The sequence below is a fragment of the Aulonocara sp. 'chitande type north' Nkhata Bay genome, linkage group LG5 (genome assembly GCF_057382095.1).
Source record: "Aulonocara sp. 'chitande type north' Nkhata Bay isolate Kocher_YH1m ecotype deep benthic linkage group LG5, A_spYH_male_GT1.1, whole genome shotgun sequence".
NCBI lineage: Eukaryota > Metazoa > Chordata > Actinopteri > Cichliformes > Cichlidae > Aulonocara > Aulonocara sp. 'chitande type north' Nkhata Bay.
Window position 1 is genome coordinate 43,036,241 of NC_141348.1, and position 14,256 is coordinate 43,050,496.

General features: G+C 40.6%; 1 protein-coding gene across 5 annotated transcripts; it reads left to right on the top strand.

Moving 5' to 3' along the window:
- Positions 1 to 1,228: 1,228 nt before the first annotated feature.
- Positions 1,229 to 13,915, top strand: LOC147331424 (uncharacterized). Of its 5 annotated transcripts, XM_086293736.1 has the most exons (7): positions 1,229 to 1,524; positions 3,760 to 4,900; positions 5,391 to 6,586; positions 7,367 to 7,516; positions 9,301 to 9,552; positions 10,228 to 10,815; positions 11,803 to 11,976. In XM_086293736.1, the coding sequence occupies exons 3-5, from the start codon at positions 6,502 to 6,504 to the stop codon at positions 9,309 to 9,311; spliced, it is 246 nt and encodes an 81-aa protein (XP_086149862.1). In that variant the 5' UTR covers positions 1,229 to 1,524; positions 3,760 to 4,900; positions 5,391 to 6,501; the 3' UTR covers positions 9,312 to 9,552; positions 10,228 to 10,815; positions 11,803 to 11,976. The 5 variants fall into 5 exon arrangements, with proteins under 5 accessions (XP_086149862.1, XP_086149860.1, XP_086149861.1 ...); XM_086293734.1 differs by lacking the exon at positions 9,301 to 9,552; XM_086293735.1 differs by lacking the exons at positions 9,301 to 9,552; positions 10,228 to 10,815; positions 11,803 to 11,976 and adding an exon at positions 13,638 to 13,915.
- Positions 13,916 to 14,256: the final 341 nt, after the last annotated feature.

The following is a 14,256-nucleotide window of genomic DNA, read 5'->3' on the forward strand; positions in this document are numbered from 1 at the left end:
CACCACTCAACTGTAGGTTTAGGAGAAGCACCTGGAACTTGACACTGCAGCAGCCCCTTTTCTTTAAGTATTGTGACATACGGTTTTGGAGCTGCGCCTGTGAGCACATCATAGACAACAAACAACAGTGTTAACAATGTAACAATATGACATGTTGTCATCAATTGTTTCTACTGTTTCTGCATAAAGGAGTTAGTTTGATAAAGAAAAAGCAAAGCAGAGTACCACCTTAATCCTCCAGCATTGTTAACATGAGTTTTTACTGTAAATAACCCTCGTACCTTAAAAAGAGATGAGTTTGGGCAAATTTGCAGAGAAAGAGAGAATGATGCATTAGAGCAGCTAGTCTATATATCCAAAATCAATTATTTAAATGTATCCTCAGATGAACAATAATACATGATGTTATGCAATATTATTATTTATTTAACAAAAAGCAAACTAAAATACAAAAAACACTAAGTATACCCTTACTGCATATGCATATATATATGCATATATATATATATGCATATGCTAGCCTTTTAGCCTTTGATCTTCACAGGAGTGGACATCCCACCAAATTCACCTCAAGGTCAGACCATGTGATCCTCAGATAACCTACAATCATCAGATAACCCTTGCCTTGCAATTAATATTAACAGAATATGCTGCTTGCAAACATATGCAGTCTTTTTCAGCTTTGAAAAACTTAATTCAACTTTGTAAACATCAAAATTTTACCTTTGAAAATGATATAAATCTGTTAAATGACCTATTGTCAGAATTATCTGGAATAAATAATCACAATTTTTTTAAATATAATACACCGCAAAGGCTCATTGGGGTTGAACAAAATTTCCAAAGTAATTTTAAAAACTATTTGCACCATAGAAGAAAAACAATAACTGTGGAGCTACTCCATGTTTATGTTTGGGAACATTGATTTCTTTTTTGGGGGGTTTACAGGGTTTATTTGGAGGTGTGCTCCTAAACTTTAGATCAGCTGTAAAACAGCCAGTTTCAGTTTAAGTGTCGTTTTCAATAAATTGCATGCTCGTTTTTTTTGTCTCATTCCCATGTCTTCTTGTTGCATGGTGAAGCTCTACTTGGAACCTTGTTAAGAAAAATTATTTCCAAAAAAAAAAAAAAAAAATCATTAAAAATATGATTTTGTGCCCTTTTTCAAGTTGCCTTAAACTTTTGATTGGGACTGTACACTGAAAAAAGTGATATTGTCTCCTTTTAAATATAGCATATTATATTTTGGTATATCTTTTCAATTCAAATGAGTAATTCCTGTCTACATATATAATTCGAGTAACTCCAGAATACATTCCCTGCGTTTTAATCCAATTAATTTTAGTTAATTAAATGTAGCTCAAAATGCTTAAGTATGTTTTTCATAGCCTCCTGCTGGGCCATTTTGCGCATGCGTTAGGACAGGCCACCATTTTGCACGCGGACTGAAGAAGCGGACTCTTTGTGTGCTGCAAGCGGGCTCAAGTTAATCGCACAACTTCATATAAAGGTGGTCTAGCTTCGGTAAGTAAACCTTTTACGGTCGTTTTTGTTTTATTTTTTTTACCTCAGTCAAAGCATGTTGACTCTTTAAGACGTGTGCACATGGAGAAAGAAGTCTAAGTAGTTGTACACCTCTGAACTTTGTCATGAATTTGACTTAAGCTAGCTATGTGCTCTATTAGCTACTGCTCTATTAAAAGAGTAATTGTATTGATGCGTTAAAATGTCATATGTTTTTAGCTTAGTTCTTGTGGCACACTTTGTACTAACAAATTATGGAACGAGGCAATTTCTCTGTAGTTAGCTGTAAAGTTCACTGTACAGTCGCCTGCAGTTTTAAGTTGAGAAATCGTCCCTCCCGCCACAACATTGGCATTAAGGAATAGTCGGGCGGGGGAGGGGGCTTCTGAACGCACCTGCACAGTCAGGGGTGCAGTAGGAAATAAGTAGGATTGGCGTTGCACAACGTCTTTTGTGCAGAAAAAAATAATGGTTGTAAACTGTGGAGGAGAATAACTCAGTGGTTGCCAAAAATGTGAGATCAAAAGGCACTGAGAGTGATGTTTGTCAGAACTGAAATTAACTCAGAAAAGAAGTTGCTTCACTTGATAGAGCTGTTGAGTGCAAGACCTGTCAGCGGTCTGGTTTAGCATTTAAAGCCTCGCTACGTGCTTCCAAACCGCTGCATTTAATCTCAGAGAAAACTAACACAGAAGTAAAGCAAGTGTGTAAGTTCATCTCTTTATGTTTGCATAGTATTTCCATGTTGAGCTTAACAACCGATGTATGGAGCCACAGCTGGACTGGCTGTCGGAGTTTTGTATTGAGGGGGAAAGGAAGCGATTTGTTTTATACTTCAGCTAGAATGAAAAAAGACACAAAGCTGGAGTTATTCGGTGTCTTCATGCTGAACAGCTAAAACTTCTTCCCTCATTCTCCCCCCTCCCTCTCCTGTTGCTACTTCAATCATGAAACTGATCGATTATCAGCTGATCGGCTTTTCTGTCGCTAGTCTCTCTCATTTGTTAGTCACCCAGTTTGCGCTAGAAAGAGGAAAACGGCAGATAAACAACAGCAGCACGTTTAAGCTTGATAAGCTGTTGCTAGAATTTTTTTAATATTACTTCTAGTATCCGCTTATGTTTTCTGGAGCCACAGCCGTAATAGCTGCTGGTCATGATAGTTTGGATATGTGGTGAGAAGGAAACATGAAGGTGAAACCAGGAGAAGTTTTTACTGAATCATTAGAGCTGAACAGGTAATGAAGAAACAGGTTTACATTTTAGGTCACATGAATGAGTTGAAGGGAAGTTATGAACTGTTTATGAGAGACAAATAACACCAGGATCCTTTTCTATGTAGCTGACATCTGGTAACTGTGCAGGGGCGGATCTAGCAAAGTTTTGCCAGGGGGCCAGGTAGGGCATTAACAGGGAAAGGGAGACACAAAGACATAATTTTCTTTCTTATTCTCATTTAAAATGTCTAGCTTTTAATAAATAATTATTCTAAATCTTACTACCAAAGTGGTGATCTGGTTAAATGTATAGAGATCCATTATTGTATGTAGTAAATATTAAGTCTAATATATGCCCTAGTAATAGTAGTACATATAGCACTTTTTCCTTTGGGAAGGTACGCTGTCTGCGCTGTCTGCAACTGTATTGAAGAAAAATGTTGAATCAAATTATTATAGAAAAATAACTGATTTCTGTGCATTAAAGTAGATTACGTCAATTAAGCATTATCAGGCGAAGGGTGCGGGGTGGTTTCCTAATATTTTTGCTGGGAGTTGGCAGTCCTATTAGTTAGTTTAATATTTCTATGTACTGTTTAGAATACCTGAATAAGGAGGATGGTGTAAGTTTTTTAGGTTGATCAGTATTGCTGAAGTATAAAATATTTTGGGTGCAGTGTATTTTTTGCATACAGGTATAACAGAATAGCTTTAATGTTTTGTTTTTAAAACTGAGTATGAACTTATACAAAATGCAGCAAAATATTTATAAAAACAGTTTTATTTATTATAAAATACACTATATCGGAGTCATATCGGCATTGGCAGATAATCAAATTTATGATATCGGTATCGGACATAAAAAAGTGGTATCGTGCCATCTGTAGTTTGCACAGAGGCACAAGTAAGATTTGTTTTGTTACAAGGGAGTATCATGAAGTAATGCACTAATGGCTTGGAAACGGTAATTGTTTGTCTTTCTAAAGTTTTTTTTTTTATTTGTCTTCCTTTTCTGGCAGATTTTCTTCCCCTTATGTGTTACTGTTTATTCAAGAAGATGGTGTTATTTTGGTAAGTACATGCAAATTCCTTACATATTTATCACAACAGTATTTGTCACAGTATTGCAGGGACAAGTTTATCTATCTCATCTTAAGGGTTCTTGTGATTATTAATATTGATATTAATTAATATCAATTAATATATATGATTAAATTTCTTTTATCCAGGACAAAAGAAAAAAAAAACTTGCGAAAGTGAAATGAAAAACAGGAATTTAGTTCTTGTGAGTTAAGAGGATGCAGAGCATAGGGTTAGATGGAGGTGGATCATTCACTGTGGTGATCCCTGAAGGAAACAGCCAAGAGAAAAAGGATCAGATTGCAAAAAAAAATGTGGTTTGTTTGCATACATGAGTCTTTACGGTACCCACAGGACTCCTGAAGTATAAGTACTCTGAAGTTTGCAGAGCAATTTCAGAGATGTTTGGGGCTTACATGGCAAGCATGTTTTTAGTTGCACATCTAAATTTTCTCTGCTCTCTGTTGCTGACGGCAGAGTTCTGCCCCGCTGACCTCACAGGTGAGACACTCCCACCAGTGGACAAAGAGCACAGGAAAATGTGTTGCCAACCACCTGAAACAGACAAATATCTGCTTTTTAAAACCCTTTAAACCCGTTAAATGGACTGATGCCATTCATTTCTTCTTTGATTAACAGTAGTAACATCCTTCATGCACTGTATACTAACCCATATGATAATCATGCTTTATGAAGTGATGGCAATTGCATTGTAGCATTTAATGAAGAAATAACAAAATAATCATACCAATGATTAAGCACCAGTCTTCTTTGTGTGTGTGTGTGTGTGTGTGTGTGTGTGTGTGTGTGTGTGTGTGTGTGTCTGTGAGTGTGTGTGTGTGTCTGTGAGTGTGTGTGTGTGTGTGTGTGTGTGTGTGTGTGTGTGTGTGTGTGTGTGTGTGTGTGTGTGTGTGAGAGATACAGGTAAATGCTGAATTCCAGTGTATTACAACACTTCAACTGGAGATGACCTTCGCGGCACAGTTAGACAGAATTACACCTCAGTTGATGACAGTTTTCCAGAAGAAGGGCGGTGTTTCTGGGCAGAAACTTGCCCACCACTTGCAGATCATGCAAGAGGTAAATCTGAATATTGCAAATTCTATTTGGATTTCTTTTGTCTTAAGTGGCAGGTCACTGGTGAGTCCAATAAGCCATTTTAGGTGACCAGCCAAGCAATCTAAATTTTGAAATTTAGAGGGCATACTCTGACAACGAATTGTAAAAATGTTTAACATAGTTACTTAAGGAATGTGGCTTTTGTGTTCAAATTCTTATTTTTCTTATTTAAGTTTCTTATTTAAATTCTATTGTGAAACTATTTGTAAATATATTAATAATAATACTATTATATTATATATATTATTTTTTTATAAAAAAAATTACACATTATTGCCAGGCTCTTTGTTCTTGTTCCAATGTTCAATTTTTGTTTCAGTATTTATTTGTAACAGTATTTTTAACCTCCTTTAACCTTATTTATTTGTTTAACTGTCATGTTTGTTGTTATTTAATTAAACAAATTCCACTGAGAAATTCAAAAGTATTAATGTTTTTTTTTTTTTTTCAGTGGGGGGGGCACCATAAAGCATTTGTGCTTAGGGCACCCAAATGGCTAGCAACGGCCCTGCATGGCAGTTCCCTCTGCAGAGTTTAAAACCAAACACACCTGAGCTTACTTCTTCACAAACACGGAAGCAAACATGGACCACGACCTGAAACACGAGTCTGAAGAGAAAAACGGGGCTGAGGACGCTAAAGCCAGTCATGAAGTGGCCACCATCCGGCGAATCTACAGGTTAGAGGCGTTTGGAAAAGCTACGTGAAGATGTGACGAGCATCATTGAACACTTCATGGAGGATGGCTTTCTGGAAAGTGACGGAGGCACGAGAGAAAGTGACGGAGACGCGAGAGAAAGTGACGGAGTCGCGAGAGAAAGAGAGTTCAGTGAGAGCGAGCCTGAAATGCTGCCGGATCAAACTTTCCCTGAGGAGCAACCTGTGGCATCGTCTGTTTATCCTGCAAGGGAAGTCGTGACTCTTAGTGAAGCAAACATGGACCACGACCTGAAACACGAGTCTGAAGAGAAAAACGGGGCTGAGGACACTAAAGCCAGTCATGAAGTGGCCACCATCCGGCGAATCTACAGGTTAGAGGCGTTGGAAAAGCTACGTGAAGATGTGACGAGCATCATTGAACACTTCATGGAGGATGGCTTTCTGGAGAGCGATGGAGACACGACAGAAGACGCGAGAGAAAGCGAGTTCAGTGAGAGCGAGCCTGAAATGCTGCCGGATCAAACTTTCCCTGAGGAGCAACCTGTGACATCATCTGTTTATCCTGCAAGGGAAGTCGTGACTCTTAGTGAAGGAAAGCAAACAGTTGCTCCCGAGGGGAAACCTCAGTGCCGTAGCTCCGCAAACGCACATAACGCACACTGCGTAGGGCACCAAATGGCCGGTAGGGCACCAAAAAAATCAGGGTCGTAAAAAAAAAAAAGTAAACCATATTAATACTATAAATATCATATGCATTAATATGGTTAAACAATACAAAAGCAACATAAAACAATTTTCCCGAGAAAAGGGGTGAATCTGCTTTGTGCCCTGTCTCCAGTCTCCTCCTGGTGCCCCCCCACTCCCAGTGGTCTGTTCTATAATTGGTAAACACCTGTTTGAACATGGCCTCGAAACGGCAACAGGAGTCGGGAGCGGAGAAAAGAAAGAAGAAGAGGAAGCGTGATGAAACTCAGGCGTCGCTTGCCGGTAAGGCAATGTTTAAATAATAATAATAAAAAAAGTTCATTATTGTAGCCCTTGCTTGCACGCTCATGTCCGTCAACTCTGTGATAGCTCCTGTTAGCAGTGTTCATACTGTGTTAACAAATGTTGCAAATGATTGATGTTGGGTAGTTTGTTTACGTTGTGGATATGAATATAGAATGGACTACTAAAAGCAACTCATCATGGTCACTCAATTGACGGTTTTCAGATAACGTTAGCAATCGTGACTCACGATTGCTAACGTTATCGTGATTCGTGAGACTAGCATTTCCCTCCTCAGGTTGCTAGCTGGCTAACGTCATGCATGCTACTGATTAACCTTAACTTTGGGATAGGTCAGTGATGCAGTCAAGTATTATTATCAGATTAGACAAGATTACTTTGTATGTTGCTGCATTTCAGGATATCTATAAAGACGCATATCTTATTTATGCCATTGACGTCTGAACACATAAATAGTTCTCGTCTTTCTTTAGGTTCATAGATCAAGGGCGACATCTGTTGGTGAAACTGTAATATGAAACCTATATCTTCCAGTAATATAGATTTCCTACTTGCGCATTTATATCAAATTATGTACAGCATGTTTATATTGCCATTTGCCATTATGAAAATCTATACATGTAAAATATAGTTAGTAATTTTTAAATGTACCAGTGACTTACTTAATTTATTAGTCTTATAATGCAATCTTTCGTAGGCCTACTGTAGATTCAAAATTGTATTTCTGTAAAATCCCTGAATATTTTCTCTTGTATGCAGGGTCAATGCTTAAATATGTTCAAGGAGGATCTCAAGGACAGGATGAACCATCCAGTAGTAGTGCCATCCCTGGACATCAACCACCAGCCATTGTAGACCCTGCAACAATCCCTAGCCAAGAAGAACAAGAACCATCAACCACCAGTTCAGGTACAGTTCCATACACAAGTACCACTGAGAGTCCTGTCACTGAGAGACTATCAGAAAGTGACACTGTGGAGACATGTGTGCCCCCTTCAACCGATCCTGCTCTTTGGCCAGCTCACATTGTAGATGCTGATCGTGTTGAAATTGTGCGGAGAGGTCCTTTTAATGTCAGCTCTGATTTTAATTTTCCAAAGGGGCCTGATGGAAGAGCATTTCACACTAGCCTTAAGTTCAAAATTCTTCCCAATGGAGAAAAGGTTCACCGGAGCTGGTTAGTGTACTCACCGCAGAACAATGCTGTGTTCTGCTTTGCATGTAAGCTTTTCAGTGTGAAGGATATAAAGCTGAGTACAGAGGGCTTCAGTGACTGGTCGAACATCAACATCCGTTTGAGGGGTCATGAGTGTAGCCAAGACCACATACAGTGCATGCTTAAGTGGAGAGAACTGGACACACGGCTAAAGAAAAGCATGGCAATAGATCAACAGGAGTTGACCTTACTAGAGGCAGAAAGGAAAAAGTGGCGAGAGATTCTCAAACGATTACTCTCAATAACTCTCTCACTGGCTTCCAGAAATTTGTCTTTTAGGGGCTCTTCTGACTGTCTTTATGAGCCGGACAATGGCAACTTCTTGAAGGAAGTAGAGCTTATGGCAACATATGACCTTGTAATGGCAAATCACTTGGCCAACATAAAAGATGAAGGTTCCCACACACATTACCTCAGCCCTGAGACACAGAACGAACTAATTCAGATTATCTCTTCAGAAACATTCCGCGCCATTGTGAAGCAAATCCAGTTGGCAAAATACTTCTCCATCATTCTTGACTGTACTCCAGATGTGAGTCACACTGAACAAATGTCAGTCATAGTACGCATTGTTTGTTTCCAAGCACAACCAGATATTAAAGAATACTTTCTTGGCTATATAAATGTGGAGCAAACAACTGGCCTTAACCTGTCCAATGTTGTCCTTGACAAGTTGAAGGAGCTTGGCATTCCATTTGAAAACTGTCGAGGACAGGCCTATGACAATGGGGCCAACATGAAGGGGAAGAAGCAAGGTGTTCAGGCCAGACTGCTACAATTAAACCCGAGAGCATTGTTTGTGCCTTGTGGAGCTCACACGATGAATCTGGTCATAGCTGATGCTGCCAAGTCCTCTCCAGATGCAACTGGCTACTTTGGGTATTTGCAGAAGTTGTTCAATTTCTTTTCCAGTGCCACCCAGCGATGGGCCATTTTAACAAAACATGTGAAATTGACACTTAAATCTTGGAGTGACGTTAGATGGGAAAGTAGGCTTCAAAGTGTAACTGCTGTCCGGAGTCAGACAAAAGAAGTGAGGGATGCTCTCCTGGAGGCCAGAGAAGCTGTAAGTGATGCAGTCGCAAAGGTGGAGGCTCAAGTGCTTGCTGAGGAAGTAGCCTCATTTCGATTTTTGATTTGCTCCATCGTGTGGTGTGAACTTCTTACAATCACAAACCAGGTGAACAAGTTACTACAGTCCAGCTCCATGCAGCTCGATGTTGCTGTCAGGCTCATTGACACTGCCAAAAGTAACCTCTCTAAATACAGACAGTCTGGGTTTGATGAGGCTGTGTCAGCTGCCAAAGAACTCTGTGAGGCCCTGAACATAGAACCACAGTTGAAGGAGAAAAGGCTCAGGAGCACAAAAAGGCAGTTTGCATATGAAGCTGTTGATGAGCCCCTCCATGATGCCCTTAAAAAGCTTGAGGTCACATTTTTCAATTGTGTTGTGGACTCTGCTTTAATCTCCCTACAGGAGAGGTTTGAGACCATGAATCAAGTGAAGGAGAAATATGGAGTGCTGCTTGATTTCAGCAAAGTGAATGGGATGTCCAAGGAGGATTTAAAAAAACACTGCACTGAAGTACAGAAGACACTGACAGATAAGGGAGTAGCTGACATTGATGGACCTGAGATGATGCAGGAAATCATCAACCTTCCTCAGCTGCCACCACAGACGTCTGCTTTGGAAATGCTGTCATTTTTACATGACAATCAGCTTCAAGAGGTATATCCCAATCTGTGGATTGCTCTGCGTATTGCACTGACCCTGCCTGTCACAGTTGCCTCTGCTGAGCGAAGCTTTTCAAAGCTCAAACTCATTAAAACGTACCTGCGTTCATCAATGGGGCAGGAACGTTTAAGTGGTCTGGCTGTTATCAGCATCAATGGTGACGTGGCTCAGAAGCTATCATATGATGACCTTATAGCTGATTTTGCAACCAGAAAATGCAGGCGTGTGCCTCTCTAGGCCCTAGAGAGGCACACCACGCCTGCATTTTCTGGTTGTCAGAGTATGCCCTAGAGTCTAGGGCATACTCTGACAACGAATTGTAAAAATGTTTAACATAGTTACTTAAGGAATGTGGCTTTTGTGTTCAAATTCTTATTTTTCTTATTTAAGTTTCTTATTTAAATTCTATTGTGAAACTATTTGTAAATATATTAATAATAATACTATTATATTATATATATATTTTTATAAAAAAAATTACACATTATTGCCAGGCTCTTTGTTCTTGTTCCAATGTTCAATTTTTGTTTCAGTATTTATTTGTAACAGTATTTTTAACCTCCTTTAACCTTATTTATTTGTTTAACTGTCATGTTTGTTGTTATTTAATTAAACAAATTCCACTGAGAAATTCAAAAGTATTAATGTTTTGTTTTTTTTTTTTTTCAGTGGGGGGGCACCATAAAGCATTTGTGCTTAGGGCACCCAAATGGCTAGCAACGGCCCTGCATGGCAGTTCCCTCTGCAGAGTTTAAAACCAAACACACCTGAGCTTACTTCTTCACAAACACGGAAGCAAACATGGACCACGACCTGAAACACGAGTCTGAAGAGAAAAACGGGGCTGAGGACGCTAAAGCCAGTCATGAAGTGGCCACCATCCGGCGAATCTACAGGTTAGAGGCGTTGGGAAAAGCTACGTGAAGATGTGACGAGCATCATTGAACACTTCATGGAGGATGGCTTTCCGGTTTTAGACCGCTTCATGGAAGAGTTTCTGGAGAGCGATGGAGACACGACAGAAAGTGACGGAGACACGAGAGAAAGAGAGTTCAGTGAGAGCGAGCCTGAAATGCTGCCGGATCAAACTTTCCCTGAGGAGCAACCTGTGACATCGTCTGTTTATCCTGCAAGGGAAGTCGTGACTCTTAGTGAAGCAAACATGGACCACGACCTGAAACACGAGTCTGAAGAGAAAAACGGGGCTGAGGACGCTAAAGCCAGTCATGAAGTGGCCACCATCCGGCGAATCTACAGGTTAGAGGCGTTGGGAAAATGTGTTCAAAACAGCAAATAAAAAAGAAAAAACAATCTAAATTGTCCTGGATTTGTCTTGTATTTAAATCCACAGCAGTGAACCATGTAAAGGTGCTTTTTGATATCTGGACTGGACTCTGATTGGATGAGTGTTAGGTTTGTAGCTTGAACCTATTCGCTGGAACGTTAAGACAATATAATTACACTGCAAGCAAGACGCAAGTAGGCAAACTTCTTCATGGTACTCGTGCACGGGAGAGATTGGACAGAGCGCCGTCCCTTCGCTTGACCCCAGTAGCTCTCGTCCGTCCTCCCATACACTATCCTTTTATTGAGGTTACATGAATATGCATAGGTTCATTAACATACGACGTCTACATACAAACAAAGAGTACCTTGCCTGTGTGTGTGTGTGTGTGTGTGTGTGTGTTGCTGATCAAAGGGTCAAACATCCTTGGTCAGGAAGAGGGTAGACTAGACCCCCCCCGGTGAGGAAGTCCAGCAGTTCATCTAAACAGAAAAGCACTTAGACTAAAACAGATGTAGCTAGGTTAATCCTACCATAAAACAATAAGAGAAGGTATGACCTCTCTCATGCTCCCAGGATGTAGGTGTGGAATGCACACAAAGCCTCTGTAGCCTGTTAAAGATCACACAACTTATCACTACACAATTGATTATACACCTCTAAGCATCTATGGTTAAATATTTCTAAGCATAAATAACAATCAACAATACAAACTAACAATGAGAGAAGCTGAGCTGGGAGTTGTCTCCAGCTTTTATATCTGCTTCCTTCTCGGCTCGTTAGAGAGTCAGAGATATTTAATGACGGGCGTTCAGAGGAACTATTTTATTACCTCGAGTGAAACTAAGCAGCTACATGAAGGTGGAGAAGGTAAATGTGCTGACCAGTCATATTTCTGGGTAGGAGGAATACGTTACATTGAATCATATCTGTTATTAACCTCTGTCTCTCTTCCACAGCATGTCTTCATCCTGTCTTCCTTCTCTCACCCCAACCAATCACAGCAGATGGCCCCGCCCCTCCCTGAGCCTGGTTCTGCCGGAGGTTTCTTCCTGTTAAAAGGGAGTTTTTCCTTCCCACTGTCGCCAAAGTGCTGCTCACAGGGGGTCATATGATTGTTGGGGTTTCCTCTGTATCTATGAAGCGCCTTGAGGCGACTTTTGTTGTGATTTGGCGCTATATAAATAAAATTGAATTGAATTAATAATAATGGAGTGGATTTATATAGCGCTTTTCTAGGCACCCAAAGCGCTTTACAATACCACTATTCATTCACTCTCACATTCACACACTGGTGGAGGCAGCTACAGTTGTAGCCACAGCTGCCCTGGGGCAGACTGACAGAAGCCAGGCTGCCATATCGCGCCATCGGCCCCTCTGGCCAACACCAGTAGGCAAGTAGGGTAAAGTGTCTTGCCCAAGGACACAACGACCAGGACAGAGAGCCTGGTCGTAATGCGTGTTTTGTTTGGGTTTCCACCAGTGTGGAATTACCAAAAACAGAGAGGGCATAGCCGAACATATGAAACAGGAAAGTAATCCCTTTATTTCAAGAAAGTAACTGTATTCTAAATGCCACCTTTTTAAACAGTAACTGTAACAGAATACAGTTACTCATATTTAGTATTTTAAATACGTAACGGCGGTACATGTAGTCTGTTACTGTCTGTGTGGCACACGAATGAACAGAAATGTTGAAAGGTTTTTTAAATCCAACCAGTAAACTGATTGACATGTTCAAACAGTACAGACATCTGTGCCACGTAGCAGAGAGATGGTAGGTGTGGAAAAACTGAGAGGTCTGGGTTTGTGATACCGCTACAGTTTCTCTGCTTCTTTCTGTCAGTGTAACTTCTGGTGGGAGTTTTGTGGTTTTACTGCAGTATAAATGAGAACACCAGCTGATGTTTTTTCCTGTGAAGTTGGTACACGAGGCTGGCCTTTTTAATAAACATGTTCCTTCATGTTCTGCATTTTAATGCCATTAACTCAGAGCTCTCCCATCATGACTCCTCATTGGAAACTTTTGGTTTTACATCTACAGGTCAGCAAAGGATGAGTGTCTTAGACTAGAGTGGATGTTTACACACCTGCTGTTAATATTTCCATCTACAGACAGGTTCATTTAGACAGTGACACTTTCATACAGGCCTCCATTATCACAGTAATTGAACAGTTTACTGAAAAACAGTTTCATGGCTGCGTGAATATAGAGGAGAGAAACAGCTGGTGGTCTGAAGCATACCACATCACACGTCAAACATGGTGGAGGTAATGTTATGGCTCGGGCCTGTACGGCTGCGGTGGAAGTGGGTCACGGTTTATTGATGTTGTGACTGCTAATCGAAGCAGCAGGATGAACTGTGACGTGTGACCTTTGCTCTCCGCTCAGAGTCACGCAAAAGCTGCAAAACTGATCGGACAGAGCAGGTGGAGTATGAGCCAAAGCAAACTGTAAAAGCAAATAAAGTAAATAAATGGGATGTTCTTAATGAAATTATGAAGTTTGACAGTTGAAGATTATACACACGTGTGTTTTCTTCCATATACGGCATTAAATATGACACGTGTGTGGCTTAATGTCCACTGTATTGTTCGCTGCTGTGCAAGAAAGCAGGAAGTGTCTTAAAGCCACAGTTTTCAGGCTTATCTGCAGCTTTCTGCCACTGACGGCTCATTTCACTCTTGTGTGTCTCAGCCATGTGGACACAGCAGACAAACTTCTTCTTTTTGGCCACAGGTGTGCTGAGCCTCAAACACACTCAGCAGCCACAGTTTGTGTGTTTGTGCTCAGGTGGTGAACATGACACGTGCTGCAGAGGTGGCGGGAGCTGAGACGGACCCGGAGCTCGCAGGCAGGAAAGGTTTAAAGAAGCTCTGCTCCTGTTTGGTCGTGTTTTCTCTTTATTTTACTCACAATACTGACGCTAAGAATCGAGGTGATTGAATTCAGAGACACACAATAAACAGAGGTGTTTGAACTTTTAGCAGTTTTGCTTCTCTTTGCTGATGTTTGTGTCACATTTTGGTTTGTGTGTCATTTTCATGACATGTGTTGGTGCTTTTTTCATCTCGTTTTAGTCGTTTTGTTTCTTATCTTTTCTTTTTCCTTTCTTTTGCGTTGCATTTTGTAACTGTTGTGTTTTTGGTTTGTTGTCACTTCAGATTTGTAGTTTTCAGCCAACAGGAGAACAGTGGATGAGTGTTTTGTGTTCTGAGGTGCATGCTCCTCTTTATAAAAACACTGCAGTCTTCTCCTGGTTGCTGCTCGTTTCTTTGTCTCCTCCTGCACGGCTGTTTGTTCTGAGCCTGTTGTGTTAGTAAAGCCTCCGATGGGCATTTCTTCAGCTTTGATCCTTTACAATAAATTCCAGCGAACAGTCGTCCACGTCAGCGGAAGCTAAACCGCAGTC

Bases quoted from the DNA above. Each gene is read 5' to 3' on its own strand.
- LOC147331424 (XM_086293733.1), top strand. From the start codon at position 10,511: ATGGAGGATGGCTTTCCGGTTTTAGACCGCTTCATGGAAGAGTTTCTG. The intron at 10,816-11,802 runs GTTAGAGGCGTT...TCTCTTCCACAG, and splicing joins ACCATCCGGCGAATCTACAG to CATGTCTTCATCCTGTCTTC.